This window comes from Marmota monax, unplaced genomic scaffold (genome assembly GCF_021218885.2).
Source record: "Marmota monax isolate L192 unplaced genomic scaffold, Marmota_monax_Labrador192_F-V1.1 WCK01_AAM20220418_F8-fsc00076, whole genome shotgun sequence".
NCBI lineage: Eukaryota > Metazoa > Chordata > Mammalia > Rodentia > Sciuridae > Marmota > Marmota monax.
The window spans coordinates 8,914,421-8,938,439 of NW_026692843.1; the positions used below are offsets into that span (position 1 = coordinate 8,914,421).

The window sequence follows — 24,019 nt, forward strand, 5'->3', positions numbered from 1 at the left end:
ACAGCGCCACCTCCTGGAGGCAAGCGCCAAGTCTGGCTCTCAAGACTGCAGTGGTGGCCTTGTGCTGGGGTTGCTGGGGTGTCTGCGGGCACTGTCTGGGAAACAGGAGCAGTGGGACCTGAATTGCCTAGGCTTTTGGGGTGCTGGAACCAGGGACTTGCGTGTGATGGGCAAGTGCTATATTGCTGAATCTGTCCTACCAGAGCTTCATGTTTGAGTGTACTGGGGACACACCAGGAAGCAATGCAAAGGTCCATTATCACAGACACATGCAGGACCAAGCTCTGTTTTCCTTTTCCAGAGCTATGGTCAGAGGGAGGAGGAAGGATCCTTGTCCTGCTTCAGGAAGGGGTCCTCAAAGATCCCTTTGACTCCAGGCCCCAGCAACAAGGCAGTACCATGGAGGTTAGGGGTGGGCCCTGGACCTCTGTTCTGGGCCTCAGTTTATCCATCTGTACATGAGCAGCTGATCTCCAAAGATCAGTCAATTTTTATTTTTATTTTTTGCAGGACTGGGGATCCAACCCAGAGCTTCATACCTGCCAGGCAAATACTCTGCCATGGAGCTATACCACCAGTCCAAACATAAGCCAAACTGAAGTCCTGGCACCCTCAGACAGCAGCCAGGTGCTGTGATGCTGTTGGGAGCCAGAGGCTGGATAGCACTGGCTCCTGGGGCCTGGACTGCATGGGGAGGATCCTTCTGAGAGGACACCAGCAGGCAGGGGTGTGAAGGACAGAGAAAGGGGCACTCTGGGCAGGGAGGTGGCTCTGACCCACTGCTCTTGTCAGTGGTGGGATAGACCCACTTGCAATTTAAGGGCTGGGCACTGACTGGGACAGCGCAGCCAGGAGTTGGTGGTGGGCACTGCTGCTCTCCAGGAGAGCATTCCGGAAGACCCAGGCCTGCTGAGGAAGCTTGGGGTGCCCAAAACTTTCTTAGGGGCTGTGCTAGGTACCAGGATCTGCTCCAAGGCTCCTAGCACCTGTGTCTGAGTGGTTCGAGGCAGGAGCTCAGTTGAACATCCCTCCCACCCCAGGAACCTCAAGGAACTGTGGGGGCATCCTGAGATTCCTGCCTCTGCTCATGGGGCTTCTGTAGCCTCCTAGGGCCCACAAGACTCCACTGATACCTGCGTAGGACCTGTCTCTCAGAGTTGCAGCCTGGGCAGGGACCATGCAAGTGAGTCCAGAGAGCTGGGCCACCCCACTACACCCATGTGGGACCAGGCCAAGCCTATGGATGGCAAAATAGGCTCCCAGGACAGGGAGGGGCTGACTCCACACCATGCAGGCAGCACCTACCTTGGCCCCAGAGCCATTCAGCCCCAGAATGCAGATGTTCCAGAGAGCACGGGCATGCCAGGGCCTTTCCAGAACCCAGACTCCAGGCTCAGCACAGGAAGTCCTGGGCCCAGGGAAGATGGCTTGACTGTCTCTGCCATGTCCAGACACACGCTCACGCACACAGGGCAGGGACATGCACATACACACATACCCTTGAGCATATGTGCACACACAGATACGGGCACACACACAAACATGTGAACACACACTTGAGCACACACAGGCACACATGGCCCCTCAGGCTCTCCAAGCAGGCCGGTGACTACAATGGCAGTCCTGTCCCCCGGAGCTGGCGCCTTGTAGCCAAGAGACAGAGCAGACAAAAAGGATCTCACAAAGGTCTGTCACTTCAAAAAGCCAAGAGTTTTTGAAGTCATGAAATAACACATTTGTACACACAGTAAGGGGAGTGTTTAAAATGAGCCATTTTACGGTGCCATTGATCTTTCACAGGGTGGTGGGAAATCAAAGCCTTTGGAAAGTTCTGCCTCTTTCCAGTAGCGTTAGGGACAGTGATGCGCCTTGTCCCTGCAGTCTGGAGCCCTAACCCAGTCCCTCTCCATTGGGTCACCCAGGGCTGTGTGGCCCAGACCTGTAGCTGCAGAACACCAGGTTTCTGGCCACCTCCCAGGACCCTGGACCTAGGGCTGTGCCACATGCTGCAGGTCAGTAGCATCTGTCAGGCCCTGTCCTCTGGGTGCCCTACTTAAGTCCCCTTGAGCCCCAGAGGAGGCCCTGGAGTAGAGACCTTTTGTATGCCTGACCTCCACTACCAGCCCCAGGCAGCCCTCTGAACCTGAGAGACAGCCTTGCAGCACCCCAGACACACTGGCACATCAGGTCCCAGCAGGCTGGGGGCGGCTACAGAGGAGGAAGGTGGCATGGGGCTCTCTGTGACCCCAGTCTGGGAGCTCCACCCCCACAGACACCTACGGGTAGCATCTCTTGCTGCTGGTCCAGGACAGAGGGAGATAAAGATACTTTACCAGGCTGGTGGTCCCCAGGAGCTCCACATCAGTCATGATGTGCCATCCCAGTGGCCCCTCCGAGGGTGGGTGCTGAGGCCTCTGGAGCAGCCCCTCCCTGTCCCAGTGGGTTTCCCATGAGATAAGAGAGGAATGAGGCTGCTGCACCCTGGTAGCCCCCTCCCCCAATTAAACCATGGGCCTGGTTTCAACCCGACTCATCTGGCCCTAATGGCAGGCTCCAGTATCTTGAGGGACCCTCCAGGGTCCCTTCATTTGTCTGGACTCTGCCCAGGCTCCTGTGGGCCAGCTGAGTCTCACCATGAATAGTGCGGATGGGACAGGACCCCTGTCACAACATTCCTCATTCCTCCTCAAGGACAGCAGGGGGCCACCCTGCCCCAGTTGGAGTGTCTGGGCTTTGGGTCTATGTGCCAGAACAGGAGGACCAGAACGACCTTTGGGAGCCCACCTGACATCCAGTCCCAGCCTCCTGGGTGAAAAGGCTGAGCAGGAGATGTAGGCTGTGAGGGTTTGGCCTCATAGACTCATCTTGGTGGGCAGGAGAAGCAGGGCCTGAGAGCCTGAGAGCCTTGTTCTGGAGTGAGTTACCCACTCCTTGAAAGAGGGCCCCCAATCCAGTCCCAAGCAACATCTTACAGACTGGAAACTGTAGCCCCAGGGCACAGCTGGCCACATCCCTCCCCATCTACCTGAGCCCCAACTGCTGGCCACCACAGAACCTCGTCAGGGGTGGGAGCCCACCTGGCCCCAGTGGTCTTGGCAGCATGGTCCGAGCAAAGTCCCTTAGACGCCTCTGGCTAACTCCAGCTATAAGAGGAGTCCTTTCAGACATCTAGGGTGAGCTGCCACCTCTGCCTGTCCCCATAGTGCCTGCATCCCAGTAGAACGTGGACACGTGAGGAGAGGAAGGCTCCGTACGACAGGACTCCTGGGAGAAGAGCGCACCCCGCTCTTGATTTCCTAAAGCTGCAGCATCACAGGATCATGCCTGGGTCATTCAGTGGGGTCACCCAGGAATTGGCAGTGCTAAGAGGTACCCATACAAGAGTCACGTGGCAACTGATGTCCAGGTAGGGTGGTGAGTGAGACCGGTGAGTCCCCAGGCTTGTCCTGGGAGGGTACATCTTTGAGGCCACCTCCTGGACCCATGGCTCCCTCAAATAGCCCACCTGGAGGGAGTTGCCAGGGTTCCACTGCAATAGGGTGATCACCTTCAAGACCATTTAGAGAGGTTTCAGTAAAACCTGGGCAAGAGCAAGCCTTACAGGCACCTCAGGAATCCTAACAGAATGCAAGGGATCCCAGGTAGTGTCTGGCTGACAGGCCCAGGAGGGGTCTGGATGCCTCTGGGGCAAGGCCTGGCTTTAGTGGAGGGGGCCAGGGTCCCACTCCCGACTGAGAGTCCTGGCCAGCAGGTGCACTGGCTCACCTGAGGTGCCAGGGGTGCAGGGCTCTTACTTGTGGGCAGAGATTAGGAACGATCTTCTCAAACCGTGTGGAGATTTTAAGTTCACAAAGTACACTCAACTTGTCTAGATTCGAATCTTTAAATTCTGTCTCATGAGCCTGTGGTTTTCGTTTTAAAACAGGTCACCAGATTGTGCCGCTGGCCATCCCAAAGAGTATGTGGTGCATAAGTGCTCTTGTATTTCCCCGGGCAGCATGCCACTGTGGGATGGTTGAGGTGCCCAAGAGGGTCAGATATGTTGATTTGTGATTCCAGTTTGAAACACCTGGGGAGTTTAATCAAGTTTAACATGTCTGCAAAATGTCTGTATAAAGTTTAGAGATTTGGCATGTGTGAAGCTCTGGGTTCGATTCTCAGCACCACATATAAATAAATAAATACATAAATAATAAAGGCCCATCAACAACTCAAAAAAATAAAATAAATAAAATCTATCCAAACCATTTAAAAAATGTTTAGAGGATTTAATGTATAAAGTATAAGCTAATGGAATGTTAAAAAATAAGTGGTGTATTTTCACACTAACTCAAAAATTACTGGGTTTATAAATAAACTTTTAGGTTGAGCTTTCAAGCTTGTAAAAAACTTGTTTAAGTTTATAATTATAAAACATGCTTTTAGAGCTGGCGTTGTGGCTCAGTGGTGGAGTGCTTGCCTCACACGTGTGAGGCACTGGGTTTGATTCTCAGAACTGCAGATAAATAAATGAATAAAATAAAGTCCATCAACAACTAAAAAATTATTTTAAAAAGATATGTTTGACCCAGAAATACCACTTCTAGAACTTAACCCTGAAGATAAATCACCAAGCAGAAAAAAACACATGTGCATGATTTAGTCCTGGCCGCACTGTTTGTGTAGCCGACACCTAGAGCAGCACAGCACCACACTCAGCAGGGCACTGTCGCCTGCGATCTGCCCAGCGAGGCATGGCTGCACAGCCGTCCTCTGCCCCATGTCCTGCTGGGCACAGAGCCCCAAGCATGCTTGAGCTGCTCCTGCAGCCACTGTGGACCACACCTTTATGAAGGCCTGAGCTTGTGCTGGGGATGTGACTCAGGCTGGGGGCCCTGATGCTTCAGGAGGGGCTGGTCACCAGAACCCTGAGTCAAGGGTGACAGCTCTGCCCTCTGCCCTGGCAGGGTGTGCCCATCCCCCCACCACCTTGCCCCCTGCCTCCTATGTGGCTGACCAGTGTGCCTTCATGACAAACTGCAAACAGGAAATGGAAAATAAAATTACGGGGGCCACTGCTTTGGACTGGGCTCCTGTACTAGGCCCAACAGGCCAACCAAACCAGAATGGAGTCACCTCACGGAAGCTCCACAGGCCAAATAAAAAACAAAAAACAAAACAAAACAAAAAACAGAAACAAAACGAGGCTGTTACTTGTCCCACCCGAGGCCAGGAAAGACTCTAGAGTGAGTTCCCAACAGGCCAGGTCCAGTTGGCTCTAGTCCTCTTGCAGAGGTGACCCCAGGCTGTTTATCTCAACCTTATCAGGACACTAACGTTGAAATGGCCCATCAAGTTCTGTGTTTTTGCTTCCCTCATTCTCTAAAGCCAGCACTTCTGCCCAGCACTCGATGTGATTAACATGACTGACCCAAGTGCCTTCCTGAATGCCATCAGTTGTTCTAGAGAAGTACTGAGCCTGCCAAGGGGTCCAGGAGTGCCTGAGTCTGCCACCCAGTTGGACAGAAGTGCAGGTGGCCTGTGGATCCTGGGATTCCAGCTTTTGCCCCCTGAGAGAGAGGGCATGTGGGAGTCTGAACCTGTGACCTGTGGGTGTGTGCCCACTCCAGGTAGCACCAGGACAGGATGAAGGACAGGACCTGAGCTGGGGCCAGACAACTGGGAGTTGTCACTGTGGACAAAAGGAGCAGAAAGGAGAAGAAAAAAGAAAGTGTATCTGATTATTTTTGCAAAGGAGATAGAGGAAAGCCAAACCAGACATGAATAAGATGCATTTCCTGATGGGTGGGATGCGGGGGTGGGGTGGGGGTGGCAGGGGTGTCTCATCTGAGCTGACTTTTGGAACCATGTCAAAGTCTTACATAATAGAATAAAAATAACAAAGTGGGGAGAGGCCTAAAACAGAGTACGAGCAATAATGAGCCTCACCCCTCACCGTATTTCAAATCAATAATGTAATCTCACTGATGTGGAAAAAAGGACTAACTCAAATGACCTTTGAGTGTACACTTGGACTTTGTACCTTCAGATTAAAGACCCAAAAGACCCTAAGTTCCAGTTTGCAGGCTCCTTTGTTTGAGTTGCTGACTCTGATGCATTTTAGGACTGAGCAAATAAACACATGAAGGACAAGAGGGACTGGTCTTCTCCCAGTAGAGGGGGCTACAAATAAGGGGAGACTGGAGTCAACCCCAGGGTACTGCTGTCACATGAACTCAAGCAGATTTTACATGTGTGTGTACCGATGTGTTTACAGAGAGGAGATGCAGGGTGTGTGTATAGTGTGTGCACAGAAATGCGGACATGAGGTGTGTGTGTGGTGTGTGCAGAGTCAGGGGACATGGTGTGTGTACAGAGACAGGGGACATGGGGCGTGTGTGGCAGGTGTGCACTGAGATGGGGACACGGTGTGTATCCTCTCAGATCTGCTTCCGACACACAGGTTCTGGTCCATGTTGTCTGGTCCACACTGGGGTAGGGGGCTCTCCCAGGGACTTCCACTGGGGGGCCCCCTGGATGCTAGTGCCCCTCCTGCTCCAGCCAGGACACAGTGGCCCCTCCTGCTTGGAGCTGCTTCCTCATGCCCCACCAAGTACTGTCTGTCATGGCCCCTAACTGCCACCACAGTCCCCAGGCCTGAGCTCACCTCCAACCAGGTGGGATGTCTGGGCCCCAAAATGGAAGCAACAGAGAACAGGTGCTTAGGTGGGCAAGGTGACAGCTGGGGTCCTGCAGAGTTGCAAGCTGGCTTGATGGAAGGGCTGGTAGGAGTGAGGGATCTTCCCACTGGACCCCTGAGACTGTCCTGTCTAGCTCCCAGCTGGCGGGGCCAGAGCTCACAGACCCTGCAAGGCCCCATTCCCTATCCAGGTGAAGCATTTGCTCATTGCTTCATTAGGACATTCATGGTGACGGTAAGTGATTCCTCTTGGGGCAGAAACCCAGTGCAGGTGCTGCCAGGAGTGTGTGTGTGTGTGTGTGGGGGTAACCCCAGGAGCCGGGCTACTGCTAGACACTGGTGGCTCAAGGACCAGGCCCAGAACCCAGCAGACAAGACGGGGATATGGCAGAACATGGGTTTGGTGGTTGACAGAGTCCACCCAGGACTCTTAGAATTCCCTGAGGGCAAGTGAAGTTGTTCCATTGTGGCCAGTCAGGGCAAGTGGAGGACAAGACCCCAACGCAGGGCTATGGCCCCCAGCCCAACTAGCAAGGTAGTGGGATCTTCCTCAGCAAGAGCATCCCTGATCCTCCGCCTCAGGAGCAGGACTTCAGGGGTCCCTCTGGGCTCCAGGAGCTCCATCACATGGGGGTTGGGGGCGGGCAGTAGGTGCAGAAAACACAAAGAGCCAGTAGATGGGAATCTTTACTTACAGAAAAGCGACAGAGCCAGAGGCTCCCGGGGCGGGGCTTCAGCAGGGTGCCTGGGGGTAGGGGCACAAACACTGGGTGGGAGAGCAGCGGGGGCGATGCTCTGGTCACAGGAGCTGGCTGGGGAATGCTGCGAAGATGGAGGGGCTGGGGCTAAGCGGGAGGGGCAAGGCCGGGTGTGCAGCCCGCTCCCCGCCCCCCACGCCCACCCGGTGGGAAGAGGCGCTCTGCGGCCCCTTTCCCTTTCGCCCCAACTACTGCTCAGACTCTGCGTGGTGGGAGTGGGAAGGCGCCCGCCTGGTGAGGTTCTGGCGGGGCAGGGCCGGGCCGGGCCGGGCCGGAATGAGGGGTTCCCAGGAAAGCCGAGAGGGGAGGAAGGAGTGTCCCGTGCTCAGAAAAGGCGGCAAGAGGTCAGAGGGAAGCCTCGATGGGGCAGGTCAGCGCCACGAAGTGGCGGACACACCTACCCGGGCCAGGCTGGCTGGAGGGCCCTCACTGAGGGGCCGGGGGAGGTGCGCTACTCGCTGCCTTGCGGGCCTCCTCCTTCTCTCCTTTGGTCGAGGGCTGCCCGGGGGTCTCGGTGGTCACCGCCGCTGCAGCTGCCGCCGCCGCCGCCGCCGCCGGAGTGGGCCCCTTGTGCACCTCCTTGGCGGCGCGATAGCTGTCTCCCCAGGCCGCGGGCATCTCAGTGCCGTGCTTTCGGCTCAGCGGATAGGCCCCAATGGCTGCCAGGATGCTGCGGTGGCGCTCGGGGTCCATCTCAGTGTAGTACATCTCCAGGGTCAGCGGCGTACAAATCTTGTGCTGCGGGGGCGGGGGCAGGGGCGGGGCTGGGTCAGGGGCTAGCTGGGGCAGGTGAGGAAGAGGGGTTGGAAGTCCAGGCACGGGGTGCAGCGGGTCTATGGAAATGGAGATCGTTTCCAGTTAAGATCCACCTCCAGGTCAGAATCCACGGAGGCTTCGTGGAGAGCCACAGGACCAGGTGGTCGTGGTTAAGAGGAGGGGGCTCCCAGGGAGAAGCATGTCTGGCGTCAGCCTGGAAGGACCTGTGAAGTGTTTGATGGCATGCAAGGGCCAGGGTGGTTTCTGCTGCTCCCCGCCCAGGCCTCTGGTCTTACCCGAAGCAGGAAACCATCTGGGCAGGTGAACTGGTCATACCAGATGGCCTTGTACATGATCAGCACGCAGCCCAGGAGGGCCATAGCGAAGGCGATCATCCTGGCAGTGGGCAGCTGGTGGAGGGAAAAGAGACATTTGGTTTAGGCAGGGAACCAAGTTGGCCAGCTTCCTAGGGAGAGCCCCCTTAGGGGCTAGGGATGGTAAAGGGATCACCATCCCCAAGCCTTGGCACCTTTCAGGAGGTCAGCCCCAGGGCCAAGTGCCCAGGAACCACTCTTCAGGGTCCAGGCTATGTTGGTGCCCCCTCTGATGGGATTCTGGAAGCATCTGCCACCCAGTAAAGTGCATGTGGCCTTTGACCAGCAGGTGCTTATAAGAACTTATCCAGCAGCTTCCCTACCCACATGGCACCCAGGGAGATTAATGGCCACCATGGCGAGGGTATTGTTTGTTGGGAGCATCTCCAGGCCTCCCCAGTGAGGAGGGTGCTGGAGCCCCAGACTAGATGGACCTGCTGAAGTGCAGCCAGGCCTCAGTGCCTCTGTGGGGCCCTTCATTGAAGGAACTATGGGGTTAAAAGTGACAGATGTCACTTTTGAAAAATGAGAGGCTTTAGAAATAGTCCACTAAAAATTATTATTAAAGCCACCATTAGAGGCTGGGGTTGTGGCTCAGTGGTAGAGCGCTTGCCTAGCATGACACTACATAAAAATAAACAAATAAAATAAAGGTATTGTGTCCTTCTGAAAAAAAAAGCCACCATTAATAAAGAGGTTAAAAGAAGATGAGGGAAGGTATTTGCCATATGTGCTACAGAAAAGTTAACATCTATATTAAGTAGAAAGTCAGCAAGTAGCTTAAGAAAAGACAGTGGTGCCGGACCTGATGGCGCATGCCTGCAATCCCGGCAGTTTGGGGAGCTGAGACAGGAGGTTGTGAGTTCAAAGCCAGCCTCAGCAAAAGCAAGTAACTAAGCAACTCAGTGAAACTCTGTCTCTAAATAAAATACAAAATGGGGCTAGAAAAATGGCTCAGTGGTTTAGTGTCCCTGAGTTCAATCCCAGGTACCTCCACACACCCCCAAAAAAGGAAGAAAGAAAAAGAAAAGACAGTGGCCTATTGGGGAGAGGCTGCTTCCCTGGGAAGGGGCAAAAGCCCCAGCTCGGCACTCTGCAGTCAGCCTTGGAATAAATTTGGTCTGTGGAAGCTAAAGGTCAGGCAGGCTGGAAGGCCATCCTGAGTGGAATGACCCCTGCTATGCTCTTCTGTCTGGGCTAGACCCAGTGGGGACAGCCCAGCCTAGAACCTGGACACCTGCAGCCTGGGCTGCCCCTCCACTTGTCCCTGCCCTGACTCCCACAGCAATGAGTAGGTGTGGTTACCCTGCGCCCTTCCTCTGGGTGGCCGCAGCTCAGCCTTTGTCCCTCCAGGTCTGGAAACTTCTTCGGCTGGTCTGGGGAGGACAGCTGGTATTCCGTCTGCGTCTTGATGACCACCTGAGGAGGGAGATGGCCATGGCCTTGCTGGGCAGCTGGCAATGACCCGGGAGAGCCCTAACCTGGAAGTGTTAGGAGCCAGGGTGCAGTGCATGGTGATGGTGTAAAGCTGACCGTCTGCCAGGACCATCTGATGGCAGGCAGAGCTCCAGCAGCTACAAAATGAAGCCCAGGGAGGTGGATGCTGTGTCTGCCCACCCTCCACTCTAAGGGGGTGAAATCTCCCTGCCATAGCTTCCCTTTTGGTAGCTCCACAGCTTGGAGCTTTGGCTCCCTCCTCCAGAGCCTGTCCTGACTCTCATAGTCTTGGGGCCCCTGCCATAGAGCAGAGCTAGCTCTAAACTCTGTGTGTTCTGGAGGACGAAGGCTGGGCCTGCCCACAGTGTCCACTGCTGTAGGAGAAGCAGTTGAAGCCCACCTGGGAGAACTGTCCTCAGGGGACCGTACCACTAGGAACTGCCTGGTGTGGGCACAGAGCATGTCCCCTGCCTCCAGCTGGGACAGCTTATACTGTCCTTTACGCCCAGAGTTCCTGGAGCTCAGACTGGGTTAGGGTTGAGCTGGGCTCTTTGCTTCCCACTGATGTCTGCTGAAAGCCCACCCTTCACTAGTCACTTGCCCAAAGAGCCCATCTCTGGCCCCCCACCCAGAACCATGCCTATCAGAAGAGTTTATACTATGGTTTGCTGTCCCTCAGACTGCATTGTGGGCTGGGTGCTCAAATTCTCAGGCATCCTATGGCCAGTTTGCCCTGTTCTCAGATGGGAAGAGGGGTTCTGGATGAGGGAGCCAAACAGGAGGTCACCTTGGCTGTGGTCAGCTGAGGATTGGCTTTTCAGGACCCTGGCTCCACTGCATCTTGGAGGAGGTCACATCTATATGAACCTCACTCCTGTCTGTTCCCAAGCAGGCCTGAAGAGGCCTCTCCCCACTGGTCAGCTACTCACCTGGTCAGGGAATGGTGGCTGCAGCTGGCTGACATCCAGGGGACTGATCAGAGGGACACTGTCCGTGGCAACCCCATCCTGGTCCCCAGGGTCTTTGCCTGGCTTCCCGGAGAAGCTGCAGCCCAGCTTCACCATGGTGGACAGTGGCCCTTGTCCTGCCCCAGAGACAGACAGGGTCATTGTTCAGAGGCCACCCTGTGGACAGTCATGCCGGCTGTCTCCGGAGTGAGAGGACCCCTGGCTAGTGCCAGTGCTCCTCCAGCCAAAGGCTTTTTGTCCTTTCCTGACCCTGGGGCCCCTCAACTATGCAGGGTGTGGTGCCTCTGATCAGAGACTACCCAGACACAAAACTGGTGTGGGGGGTCTTCCACCAACTGATCTGTCCTAAAGGATATCTTAAGGGCTGCTGTTATGCTCAAAGGAAAAGAGTCAAAGAGCAGTTTGAATTGGGTTTCCGGTCTTAAGCACACAGGCCCAGATAAATTTGAATTTCAGTTAACCAATGGTTACTTTTTAAAATATAAGTGAATCCCATGTAATACTCAATATGGAACATGTCTATACTAAAATGTCAATCTTTGTCTATCTGAAATTCAAATGCAATAGGGTATCCTGTGTTCCTCTGGCAGCCCTGCTGGAGCTACTGAAGGAGGGCATCTGATAGTAAATTCAGACACTAATGGAAGAACATGGTCTTGTTGGTGCATGGAAGGGCAGGTCTCCTGGAAACCCAATATCCCAGGACAGAACCCTCGAGTCAGGATGGGCCCCAGTGGCTTAGGGGAAGGAACGGGATGCAAGTCCCTTGAGCACTAGGCAAGTCAAGAGCAGACACACATTCACCTCTAGGCTGACCTCTGAGAGAAAAGGGGTGCAGCAAATGACCCTGAAGCTGACAGATGAAAAAAGAGCACAAAATGCATTCAATTAAGAGAAGAGGTCTGTGTCCACTAAGAAATGTAGTCTGCCATTAAGACCTCTCAAAAAGAACTCCTGGCCCTGTCAGCATCACCGCTGATCCACCACCATTCCAGAAGGAATGATGCCCACGTCCTACAATATTTCTGGAGAGGAGGATTTGGGGACACCCATAGCCAAGGCCAGCACAGCTTGCACCTGGCAGCCTGACAAGGACACAGGAGAGGAAGTCATAGCTCATTCCCACCTGCAAATGCCAGAGCAGACTCCAAGTTAAATCCTAGCAAGCTATAGCCATCAAGATACAAAAAATGAGGCTGAGACTAGAGGACTGCAAATTTGAGGTCAGCCTCAGCAACTAAGCAAGGCCATAAACAACTTAGCAAGATTCTGTCTCAAACTAAAAAAGAAAAAGGTCTAGGGATGTGGCATGGTGGTTAAGCATTCCTGGGTTCAAAACCCAGTACAAAAAAAAAATCTATATCTTCACCACATTAACAGAAGAAAGAAGGAAAAACATCTGATGAATTTCCGAAAAAATATTTGACAGGATTCAACATTTATTTACTATTTCAAAAATCAATTACATATTAGGGACAGAAGGAATGTTCCTTAATTTGATAGAAGTTAATAGTAAAAACCCTACAGTGAAGCTCACTGAACACAAGTCTTCTGGTGCTGGATACCAGGAAGGAGGTAAGAATCACCTTGACCTGGTCTGTTTTATGACACAGTAGCAGAGATCTCAGCAATGCAGCCACACAGGGCACAGAAATGAAACCGGAGCCTGGGACAAGAACAAGGAATGCTGTCATTGTTCACGGAAGAAACTGCTTTGGTGTGTAAGAAAATCCAAAAATGCTACAGATAAGGACTGAAAATGAGTCTATTGAGATGACTAGAGATAAAGTTTGCAAAGCAGGTATATTTCTTTATGCCAATGGCAAAAAAAAAAAAAGGAAAACAATTTTTAAAAAGATTCTATTTAGATAGTATCAAAATTATGCAATGCTTGGGAACAGGTATAGCCAGCCAGAATGGGCAGGACCTCCATGTGGAAAAAGTTATTGACAGGCACAAAGAAGAGCAGATCTCCTAACAGGCGGGGAAGGCTGTGGTGGTAGGTTTTGGAGGTCTCCGTGTTGAAATGTGCCCCTACGCAGCCGTGCAGCAGTGTGTCTGTGGAATCAATGTATAGAACACAGAGAAGACGGTGTTGCTCTCACCCAGTGAAGGGAACATCTCAACACAGGTGCACCAATGCCTGTGTGAAAGGAGCTGGGGAGGGGCAGCAGGAGGCCACTCTGAGGAGGTCACCCTGCTGCTGACCCCACTCAGGCACTCTGGGGAGAGGTCCCTTGGAAGCATATTTACTGCCGGTGACTCTGTGTCTGGCCAGACCAGGAAAGAGGTCATGTAGCACGGCCCCACACCCATAGCGGTTGAGAGGCTCTTCCTGGAGTGGTCTTGGGCCTGACGGGGGTGCTGACTTCTTGGCACCTCCCTTGGGCAGGTGAGCGACCGTACTAAGGGGATGTGGTTTCACGGTGCTTCGAATTTGGCGCACAGTACACAACCCGTTGGGCACTGGGTGCTGACAGTATCGCAGTGGGAAGGCAGAGATGGACGATGAGGCAATGAGAATACATGTAAAGGCGAGAGGATGGAACGACAGGAGAGGGTGCAATGCAGGGTGCAGGAGAGAGGCGTTAGGATTTTCACGGAGTGCCCTGCCGAGGTACACCAGCCTCTGCACAGGCCGGGAGCGGCTAGGCGCAAGCATGTGGGAGAGTCCAATGCGGGATGGATCCGCTTGGGATCATATGGGGCCAACTATGAGCTCCAGCTCCCCTGGCGCTGCATCATCTCAGGTTCCTACAGCAAGGGGCAGGACTCCCCCCACCCCACACGCGCCTCTGCATCTTGTTCCAGGCCTCAGTGTCGGGCGGAATGCTAGGAAGGGGGCTGTGCTTGGGATCACTCCCCGCCCCTCTCCACACACTAGAACATCCTTTAGGTCGCTGAGTTACGCAGATCCGCTGGGAAGGCGCGCTGGATGCATGCACACAGTAGACAGCTCTGGAATTGTGGGGAGTGGGCATCCTTACTCTTCCTATTGGCTCCTGCCCCACCCCGCTCTGTAATCACGTCTGCGCTGCTGTTGTGGGGACCGTGCACCAAGCTCCAAGATTGGAGGGTGGGCGGTGCACAAGCTGTTGATGGACAGATGGATGATATCTCTGCTAGAGGTCACGTCATAAGAGTTGCTTTCACTCGCACACCCCACCCAACTCTGGGACGTTGTGTCACGAGGGGAGGTGCCCGCGGGCGTGGCTTATGCAGGCCAGCCACCAGCGCGTGCGCGTCGGGCGCGTTCATGACTGCGGACCTCTGCGGGTCCGCCCCTACCTCGCCCGCGCCTGTCCCCGCCGCAGGCCCCCACCCACCGCCCGACCAGGTGCTTTTGCCCCCCTGCCCTGCAGCGGTTGGTGATTTGACTCGGGTTTGAAGCCCTGCTGAGCTGCGGGGCGCAGGCAAAGAGAAACCGGGGCGCAGTCTCCTGCGTTCCAGCCACCTGTGGCCGCATATCCAGAGCTGTGGCAGGTGGTTCTGGAGAAATGCCGCCTCCCTACTTTCTGGCCACTTCCTGCCGGTCATGCAGCCACCCCCATCACGCCCCCGACCCCATGCAGGCAGCAGATCCTTGATGCTCTGGCCCAATGCCCCTTCTGCTACCCATCTTCGCCCCATTCCCAGTCCCTTCTCCCTGCCAACGTCTGCAGGCAGAGCTGAACAGGAGCTGGGACGGGCCCTCTCTGCCCACCTTGGGGATGCATAGCTCCCACTGGCTCTCTCAGACCTGCAGGGGTGGAGCCAGCTCATAGGGAGGAGGCTGCAGTCCTACCCGTCTGCTGCCCGCCTGTGCCTGATAAGGGGATCCCAGCAGCAAGTCAGGTCTCTGCAGGTGGGACACTCAGGTACTTACTGAACGTCCAGGTTGTGACTGTCCCCACTTAGGACTCCCCTGACATCGCCCACCCCTGAGAATCACCCCCATCCAGTCAGCAAAACCGGGCAGCATCTCCCTCTTCCCGAGAGGCCTGAGGACCTCCCCACCCCCCACTTCTGGTTAGCAGGATGGGCCTGGCCTGGGGACAGGCAGAGTCCCCAAGGTAGGAGGGTAGCTGTGCCTGGCCACCCTGGCCACCATTCAATCTGCCCAAGTGCCCCTACATACACTTGCACCGTACACACACCCAGCACATCCCTGCACACGCACTCTCTCCTTCACACACCAACACACCCTTGCGCTTGTCACATCGTTGCACACCCCCCCCACACACACACGGGCCCCTCACCCCACTCCACAAGGAGAAACCTGGAAATGGCTCACAGGCGGCTCCTACTCCAGCTGCTGCAGGACGCGGTCGCGGGAGGGTGAGGATGCGGATGTGGATGCGGAGGATGCAGTTCCAGACGCTTCGCAGCCGGGGGCGGGGCGGGCAAGGGGCTGGAGCCGCGAGACCGAGGCTGTGGTTGCCGTGGTAACCAGGCTGGAGGAGGGACCGCTGCTACTGTGGCCGCACACACCCCCTCCCACATCAGACGTTGTCCGGGAGCCCCTACCTTCACAGGCAAGCACCTGACACACACCTCACACTCACACATGTAACACATGTAATACACAGCATAGACACATCTCACATGCCTCAACACCAGACACACACACACACACACACACACACCTCCTAGGAACCCAACACACCTCAGACCAACACTACCCAAATCCACACGTAAACACCCCCTTAGGGCAGGGGGCAGATACTGGGACCAGCCCAGCCCAGGCTGCTCCTCCACCAGGCAGACCTTGATGGCACAGACTGCCTGTCCCCTCCCCTGCCTCCTATCCCTTGGGTTTGGCCCCCACTCACCCAGAGGATGGCCTTCTTTTTTTTAATATTTATTTTTTAGTTGGACACAATATCTTTATTTATTTAGTTTTATGTGGTGCTGCGGATCGAACCAGGGCCTCGCACATGCTAGGCGAGCGCTCTACCGCTGAGAGACAACCCCAGCCCCAGAGGATGGCCTTCTGCTCTGTCAGCTTCTGACTCCTTGGGCTGTAGGCTTTCCCGGGGCAGCCTCGGCTTTCCCAGTCACCGAGGTGACGACTGTCTGTAGGATGCCCAGCATGCAGAAGGTGCTCCACAGTGCTTGGCTGAGGGTGTGTGTACCATGATTCATGCAGGGCTCCAAGCACAGTGCTGGCACATGCACTGTGCTCACTCCCATGTCCTTGGTGAGAATCCTGTTCCACTTGGGCACCATGTTTTTGATGTCATTGAACACTACTGTTCAAGTCTTTGGTAGACATGTGCTTCATTCTCTCAAGTAGATGATGCAGAGAGAAACTGCTGAATATTTGAATATTAAGTGTACATTTAGCTTTTAAGGGAATGCAAACGTGTTTCCTTGGCAGTAGCTTTACATCCCAGTAGTGTGGGGCTCTCACCAACATCTGCTATTGTCTTTTTCATGGTATCCATCTGAATTAGCCACCTCTGGCTGCCAAAAAAATTGCTGCAGATGGGTGATTTAAACAACAGACCTCATTTTTTCACTGTTATGGAGATGAGGTCTGAGAGGAAGGTGTGAGCAGGGCTGGTTGTTCCTGACATGGAAAGGGAGTCTTCTCCCTGGTCTTCACATGGTTGGCCCTGTGTCTGTGCCCTAATCTTTTCTTATCAGGACTCCAGTCTTGTGGGATTAGGGGCCTCCCTAACAACCTGATTTTAGCTTGTTGCCTCCTTAGGGACCCTAACCCCAAGTGCAGCTGTACTCTGAAGGCTTAGAACTGCAACACAGGACTTGAGGGGAGACCTTGGTACCACCCAGGCAGGTGCACAGTGGGCTGGCAGTGGTTTGCATCTTAGTTACCCTGGTGACTAACAGTGCTGAGCATCTTCTCAGGGCCTACTAGCCATTTGCAGACCTTTGGTGGAATGTCCCTTCAGATGTTCTGAGCACTTTTCAGTCAGGCAGTTCATCTTATTATCAAGTCGTGAGAGTTCTCTCTGTATGCTGCACACACCCTTTCTTTGTTTTACGATTACTTGTGGAGGGGTTGGGAGGAGACGAGCTGATAAACATACCTGTGTGATGGTCACTACAGTCAAGCTTATTAACACACACTCTTGCTGTGTACCAGCCCTAGAACCTGATCATCTCACTGCTTGCAGTCTGTGTCCTGTGACATCCATTTCCTGGCTCCACCGCACTGGCAACCAGCCCTAACCCTTTGCTTCTGATGTGAGTGAGCTGGGCAGCGTTCTTCCTGTCCAGCATAATGCCCTTGGGGTCCATCCATCCACTGGAACAGCACAGTGTAGGATGGAGGCAGAGAGAGTGGGCACCTTTGTCTTGTTCCTGTCTTAAGGGGACGGATGGCAGTGTCTGTGTTTGCCACAGATTTCTTGTAGGTGCTCCTTTACCAGGGTTAGGGAGTTCCCTTCTGGGATTGAACCCAGGGCCTGGCTCTAGTGTTTTTGGTTTGTTTTTGGTAGTGGGGATTGAACCCAGGAGCACATTACCACTGAGCTCATACCTAGATCTTTTGATGTTTTATTCTGAGGTAGGATCTAAGTTGCTGAAGATTTCATTAAATTGCTGAGGCTAGACTCAAATTTGATTTTGATCCTCCAGCCTCAGCCTCTCAAAACACTGGGATGACAGGTGTGTGCCACCATTCCTGACTAGTCCTAGTTTTAAAAAAGTTTTTACCATAAACAGGTATTGGATTTTGTCAGATACTTTTTAGGATGACATGAGCTCTTTATCCTTCATAGTGTAATAAATACATTGATTTTTAAATATTGGGCCAACTTTGCATTCCTGGAATAGTGCAAATAATTTCTTTTTGTGTGTTGCTGAATCAAGCTAATGTTGTATCAGTGGTTTTTCTGTCTGTGTTCAAGAGTGGTCTGTAGTGTTCTTTTCTCATGATGTCTTTGGTGGCTTTGGTAGCTGGGTGTCCCTGCTTCATGGAAGGAGTGTCCTTGTTCCCGTTGTAGATGGCAGAGTGTTGGTGCTCCTTTTTGATGATTCCATTAGAAGTCAGCCACTAATTAATGTGCTGTCTGTGCTCTGTATTGAGTATTTCTCTCTTGCTGGTCTCAAGATTTTCTCCTTGTGTTGGGGTTTTAACAGTTCAAATTCTCATTTGGTGCTTTTTGTTTTTCTTTTATTTTTTAGGAGGCAGGGTCTCCCTGTGCTGCCCAGGCTGTCTCAGGCTCCTGGCTCAGGCAACCTCCCTCTGGGCCTCTGGGGTGGCTGGGACTGCAGGCCTGTGTTGCCAAATTTGTTCTTTCAGTGAACTGCTTATTGAGATTATTTAAGACATTTCATCACACTTTTCTTTAGTTCTCTAAACACGGTTTCCATTACCATTTTTTTGGGGTGGGGGGAGGAGTTGTACCAGAGATAGAACTCAGGGGCAATTGGCCACTGAGCCACATCCCCAGCCCATTTTGTGTTTTATTTACAGACAGGGTCTCACTGAATTGCTCAGCACCTCACCATTGCTGGCTTTGAACTTGGGATCCTCGTGTCTCAGACTCCCGAACTGCTGGGATTACGGGCGTGTGCCACCTTGCCCAGCTCCATTGCTTTTTATTTGTGAAGCCTAACACCTACATTCACTCAGAGGAAGTTTCTAGAACTAGCTTTCCCCTAAATACTGGCCATGCTTTTCCTGTTCCTTTGCCTTGGGTTGAAAGCAGGTGCCTTAACCGGCTGCTCGTTGCAGGTCACAGGCCACACTGCTGCAGGGTGTGATGGGGGAAATGGGTGAGAGGCAGGGGGCACACGGAGCTCTCACCTTCTGCTCACCTTCTCACTAAACCTAAAACTGTGCAAAAAATGAAGTCTATTAATTTAAAAAACTAGATGTTTTAGATAATATGTTTCAGCCTTGAAACCTGACACCTGGCCTGTTGCTCTCTTGCTTGTGGGTTTAGTCACCTCCCTGGACTGAACCTCGTGGCATGTGGCGCTGTGTCCCCATGTGTCTTCCTCAGCCTGGCCCCTTGTGCTGCCCTGTGTGGGCTGGTTGAAGGCCCACAAGTCTCCACCCTGGGCTGTCCCTGTGGCTGGGCATGCTGTGTCTAGGTGGCACTGGGGCTCTCCTTCCAAGTCTCTGGCCTTCTTTGAGCAAGTGTGCAGGGCTTGCTGCAGTTGGAGGTAGGGGGAGAGGCCAGAGAGATGGGGAGGGCTGAGCCCTCATCTTGCGGTTACCCCAGTGTGGGGGTCCCAGGCCCAGTGGGTTGCCTCGGGCTGGGTCTCCTTGTTAAGGCTCCAGCTGACCTGCAGTCATTGCTTGTCCCACTGGGAGGACTCTAGCTCTTGAGCCGCTGCCTGTGGGCCTTTGCTACCGGCTGGCTGGTGCTGGGTGGCCCAAGGCGCTTTTCACTCTTGCCCAAGGTGCATCACTTCTTGCAGCGGCCATTTCCCAATTGTTCATGTTAAAGTTTCAGATTCTAAAATTGTTTTGTGATCCTCACTCCATCCTGTCAAAATCCCAGTCCTGGTTTTGGGAAAACTCAGTTATGGGAGGGCTGGCAGCTCAACCCCATGGCCACACTGCCCCAACGCTGCCCTGGCAGGCTGGACAGGGGCAGTTTGAGGGCAGGGCTGGGACAATCCTCAGGTTGAAAGCTCCATCCAGCCACACTCTGTCAGGAGTTTCAGTCCAGCTTGGGGTCCATGCTTCTGGCCAGTACCCTCTCCTCCGGGTCACAAGGCCAAGGCCTGCCCATGCAGGACAACTTCCTGGTGTGTCCCAAGGAGAGAAGAGTGAGTGTGGGGGATGAGGGCACTGTGTGGGATGGCAAGGGTGGTCTAGCAGGCCAGGCAGTGGGGGTGGGCCAGGTGGGTGACCTGGAGGTTTCTCAGGGAGTCATTTCCTTGGGGACACCTTGGTTCCAGGTTGGGGTGGGGCTGGGCAGCCATGGGCCCAGCCCCTGGGGCAGTGAGATTGTGGGACCCTGACCTCTGGCCAGACACGCCCAGGCTGAGGAAGACACAGGCAATAAAGCCCGAGCTGCCTGTGTGGGGAGGGACAAGGAGGTGCCTGGACATGTGGATCTGTGACTGCGGCTCCTCAGAGCACTCTACACTGAGAAGGAGGCCCGGCATGAGGAGGTGATGCTGCCCCTGAGCCCCAGCTGCTCTGCCCACCAACTCTGGCAGTGGCAGGTCTGGGCCTGTGGTCAGGGCCATTGTGGCTGCAGGTTTTGGAACCCTAGCTCAGAGACTGCCTGACTCTGAGGAGGGCCAGGGAGGGAGGCTAGGGAGGGAGTCACTGTCCACAGACTGTGGGGTTGGGCCATGTTTGGTGGCAGTTCTGAGAGGGCTGGCTCTTCCCAGGTGGATGGGAATGGGCACAGCCCTCCCCTAGGGCCCCCTGGTCTTTGTCCATCTGGTGTGTGTACTCAGGGTCTGCCTCTGAGGGCAGACCCGATGCCCCCAGATGTTTACAAGAGTGCCTTGTCCCCTGGGGCCCCGACCCTGTGGAAAATCACCACAGGCCCCTTGGAAGGAAGGGTGACATTAGGCTGTAAAGGCCCAAAAGAAGGGATGGGGTTCGAGAAGACCAGAAGCAGCTTGAGCTCAGGGAGGCAGGCCGCAGGGCCAGGGTCAGCATGCAGCGATCTGGTGCTGAGGACAGGTGCATGTTCCTCCCACACTCAGCATAGGAATGGGCCTCTGTGTGTGTGTGTGTGGGGGGGGTCCTTAGGAGTAGGCAGGGCAACTGAACCCACCAGGCCAGGTCCCCACCCTAAAGTGCTGAGTCACCCTGGGAAGGAGAGCAAAGGTGTCTGGGAGGCTGCAATTCACATCCACCACACAACACACAAACACACTTCACATGCAAACTGCACTCATGCAAACCACACACCATGCACACTGCCCACACCATAAGCTGTCCTTGCTGCCTGGGGCTAGGAGGCTGTCTGCCCAGTGGCACAGCTGCAGGGCTGTGGCTGTGTGCTGGGGTCTCTGCATCTTCTCATGGGTACTGGGAGCTTTCGATGCTCCTCTCACTCCCGATGTGTGTGTGTGTGCGTATGTGTGTGTGCACGTGTGTGTGCAGGGTCCCTCTGAAGTTCTCAGTACTGCCCCTCTGCCCCACTGGTTGCATCCAGGGGTGGCAGCCCTGGCCCAGGGCAAGCCTAGTGCCTGACTTCTCAAGCCCTTCTCTGTGAGATGGGACCCTACTTACTTGTGGACCACTCCAGGACTCCAGCCAGTCCTCCTGAAGGCAGAAACCATCAGCCTCATTAGCTGCTCAGTAGGGTCCTGCCAGGGTGGGCTGAGGGCTTCCTGGTGGGCAGGTGCAGTCCTCTGCCTCACACTTTCTCCCTGGCCCCCAGGCTCTTCCTGGTCACCTGCCTGGTGACTGTGCTGCTGCAGGAGGTCCTTGCAAACCCAGCACCCCAGGTACACATGCCTGCCCCTACCAACAAGGATGTTGGCAAAGGCCCCCCCAAGCCCATGGGCACTGAGGTAGGGCCTCAGGATGCAGAGGGTCAGGCACCTTCCACTGGGGTATGACAGGCCATCCTCCATGACACCCAGTGTCTCCAGCTGGGGACGTGAACCTCCATGGCACCTAGGAAGACCCCCCAAGAGGCGGGCCCCTTTGATGCTCACCTGGGTGGGGGCCAAGCTGTACTGATCGTGCTGATAACATGGTGGCCTGGGCTGGAAGTCATAGGCCTGCCCTGGGTCAAGGCCACTCAGCTTGTATCCCAGAGCAATCAGGATAAGAGAGGCCCGCCCTTCCTAGCCACTCCACAGCTGCTTTGGCCCAGCTCCCCTGGGTTCCCCTTTGCTTTGCTCTTCTGTCCCCACTTTGCCCCACTGGGTGCTGGACTCAGGGGGCTGCCCCCACAACCAGCCAGGGAGTGGGGTGTAGGACAAGCCCTAACTTGCCTTTGCAGAAAATCGCCAGTGGGTGAGTGCGAATGCTGAGCCAGGGTGAGGTTCACATCCCTGCGGGGTCATTTGGGGACAGGGAAGCTGGCCAGTCTAGGTGGGCTGGTCACTTGGGGACAGGCTGGTGACTTCACTTCCCTTGCCCATAACCCTGATATCCAAGGTGGCCGTGTTCTGGCCTTTAGTCCCCAGAGACCCTCACAGAGGGTGTTGAGCTGGCCGGCCTTTCCTGTAGCCCCAGGTGGACCTTGGAGCAGCCTCTGCACCATGTGTCCTTCAAGCCAGCCCCCTGAATAGCAGTGCCCACACCTGTGACTCACTCTCTCAGGTCCCTATCAGGACCAAAGGCAAACATGAGCAGGACGTGGAGAGGTAAGTGTCCCCAGAAGCCCTACCGCACTCACCCCTGAAGCCCAGACCTGTTGGACCCGGGGTGCACATGGTGGGTTGAGAGGAATCCTGTCCTGTAGTTCTCCATGGGAGGCAGTTCTCAGGGCCAAAAGGTATCCATCCATCAGCCACAAGCCCTGTGCCAGGAGCAGGGGACCCTGGGGGCTCTGGCCAGCTCCCCTACCCACTGGCCCCAGGCTGGCTCAGTCTTGGAACAGGATGGCTTCTCACCTCCCTGGCCCTTGAGGACCCAATGAGAGGGTTGACCAGCATCTTGGGGCTGGTGAGCACTCTCTTTGGTGGGCTGGCTACCTGCATGTGGACTGACTTAGCTTGTGGGCAGGGCCTGGGGCATCCAAGCTGTAGAGCCTCTGAAGAAGGATGGTCAGTTGGTGGGGCTGCCCCCAATGCCGAAGCTGAAGCTTGCAGCCTCCGAGGAGAAGCACCCAGGTAATCTGGGGCCAAGACCACACAGGGGGACCCCAAAGGGATAAGCTGGAGAACTTGCCAGTGGACAGGCCAGTGGAGGGAGGGCCTTGAGATAGGAACTGAGGCTATACCTCCATTTATCTGTCTCTAGGCCCCAAAGCATGGGTGCAGACTGAGGACATCCTGGGCCGTTTTCGGATCCCACAGCAGGGTCCTGAGCTGGATCTTGATAGTCTGTACCACCCTCCGGTGGAGGAGGTCCAGGGCAAAGAAAGGCCCTGGTCCCCAGTGCTGCTGCCTCGCCAGGTGCTCGAGGGACCAGAGGAAGACCTAGACCACATCCACCACCCTATGGAGGACTCCAGGGAACCCTGACTGCTCTCCCACCTCTGCCTGAAGTCCACCTGCTGCCTCTGCTAATCCTTCCCAGCTAGAAAAATAAATGCCTGCAAACAGAGGTGGAAGGCCACACGTGTCCTTAGACCAGTGACGAGGGTGGGCCTGTTCCTTCCAGGAGGAGTGAGCTGTGTCTGCCCCTTCTGTGGCACATCAAGAGCCTTCCAGGCTGCACAAGGGCCAGCTGACCCTGGCTCTGACTACTCTGGTCCCCCAGGCTCACCCCGTGCATGTGTGGATGGGGTGAGGGGTATGACGGTAGTGAGTGGTGGGAACCAGAGGGGAGCACTGGACCAGCCTCAGCAGAAAAATGGAGTTTAATCTGAGCTCTCCACAGAAGGGGTCAGAAAGGAGAGGACTGGGGAGCAAGAAGATGGCATCAGTGGGCACTCAGGTGCACAGGTATACAAGCATACAGGGGCTCAGGTGAATGGAGCAGGACACAGGCCAGGACACGCTTTCTGACCAGATTTTCTGGGCAGATGCCTAGCTGTATCTTGGGGGCCAGTCCTCCTCAGGTCCTTGATCAACAGACCAATGCTTGGCACGGACACAGGCCACTTGGATTCTCATACAGTGGACGCACTGCGGTCTGGCAACCCTGCCCTGCAGGGAGAGGGAAGGACCAGGGCCAAGTCCCAAGTCACATTCTTGCTGGCTCTAGCAGCTAAGATGGAACTGAGGCAGCTCTCAGTCCTGGGTGCCCATCCTGCACACACTGCAGTAGTTTGTCCAGGTGACCTCATGTGCCCTCAAGTTCTTTGTCTCCTCCCATGTCTCTACTCCCTTGAGAATACAAATGGTAGCCCCGAGGGCTCATGCCCACGCCTTGGCCTCAAACCCTGTGAGCAGGAGCCAGCCTCCCCACATTGCGGACGAGCTGGCCATGGTGGAACAGTGAGTGCGCTTCAGGGTCTTGCCTGATAGGGCCGAGCAGGTCCTGCTTCGCCTTGGCGC

General features: G+C 54.8%; 2 protein-coding genes across 4 annotated transcripts in view; one reads left to right on the forward strand and one right to left on the reverse strand.

The window, feature by feature from the left end:
- The window catches only part of Prap1 (proline rich acidic protein 1), a 36,508-nt gene extending 13,366 nt beyond the window's left edge, over positions 1–23,142 (forward strand). Inside the window, exons 3-6 of the mRNA XM_058580778.1 lie at positions 21,283–21,349; positions 22,176–22,219; positions 22,581–22,687; positions 22,818–23,142. Of these exons, the coding sequence (XP_058436761.1) occupies positions 21,283–21,349; positions 22,176–22,219; positions 22,581–22,687; positions 22,818–23,041 (442 nt within the window). The 3' untranslated portion in view covers positions 23,042–23,142. The remainder of the gene's footprint in view (positions 1–21,282; positions 21,350–22,175; positions 22,220–22,580; positions 22,688–22,817) is intronic.
- Caly (calcyon neuron specific vesicular protein) lies at positions 7,349–15,393 on the reverse strand. Of its 3 annotated transcripts, none has more exons than XM_046448714.2 (6): positions 15,246–15,393; positions 10,934–11,088; positions 9,873–9,986; positions 8,490–8,603; positions 7,839–8,175; positions 7,349–7,501 (listed from the first exon to the last, which is right to left on the reverse strand). In XM_046448714.2, exons 2-5 carry the CDS (start codon positions 11,066–11,068, stop codon positions 7,864–7,866), a joined length of 675 nt encoding a protein of 224 aa, XP_046304670.1. In that variant the 5' UTR covers positions 11,069–11,088; positions 15,246–15,393; the 3' UTR covers positions 7,349–7,501; positions 7,839–7,863. The 3 variants fall into 3 exon arrangements, with proteins under 3 accessions (XP_046304670.1, XP_058436756.1, XP_058436757.1); XM_058580773.1 differs by having other exon boundaries at positions 15,231–15,332; XM_058580774.1 differs by having other exon boundaries at positions 15,211–15,328.
- Positions 23,143–24,019: the final 877 nt, after the last annotated feature.

What these genes read in the sequence shown, in the direction of transcription:
- Caly (XM_046448714.2), bottom strand. Translation starts at nt 11,068, where the DNA reads ATGGTGAAGCTGGGCTGCAGCTTCTCCGGGAAGCCAGGCAAAGACCCT. An exon ending in AGCCACCATTCCCTGACCAG is followed by an intron (nt 9,987 to 10,933) that starts GTGAGTAGCTGA and finishes CTCCCTCCTCAG; the next exon opens with GTGGTCATCAAGACGCAGAC. An exon ending in CAGATGGTTTCCTGCTTCGG is followed by an intron (nt 8,176 to 8,489) that starts GTAAGACCAGAG and finishes CCGCCCCCGCAG; the next exon opens with CACAAGATTTGTACGCCGCT.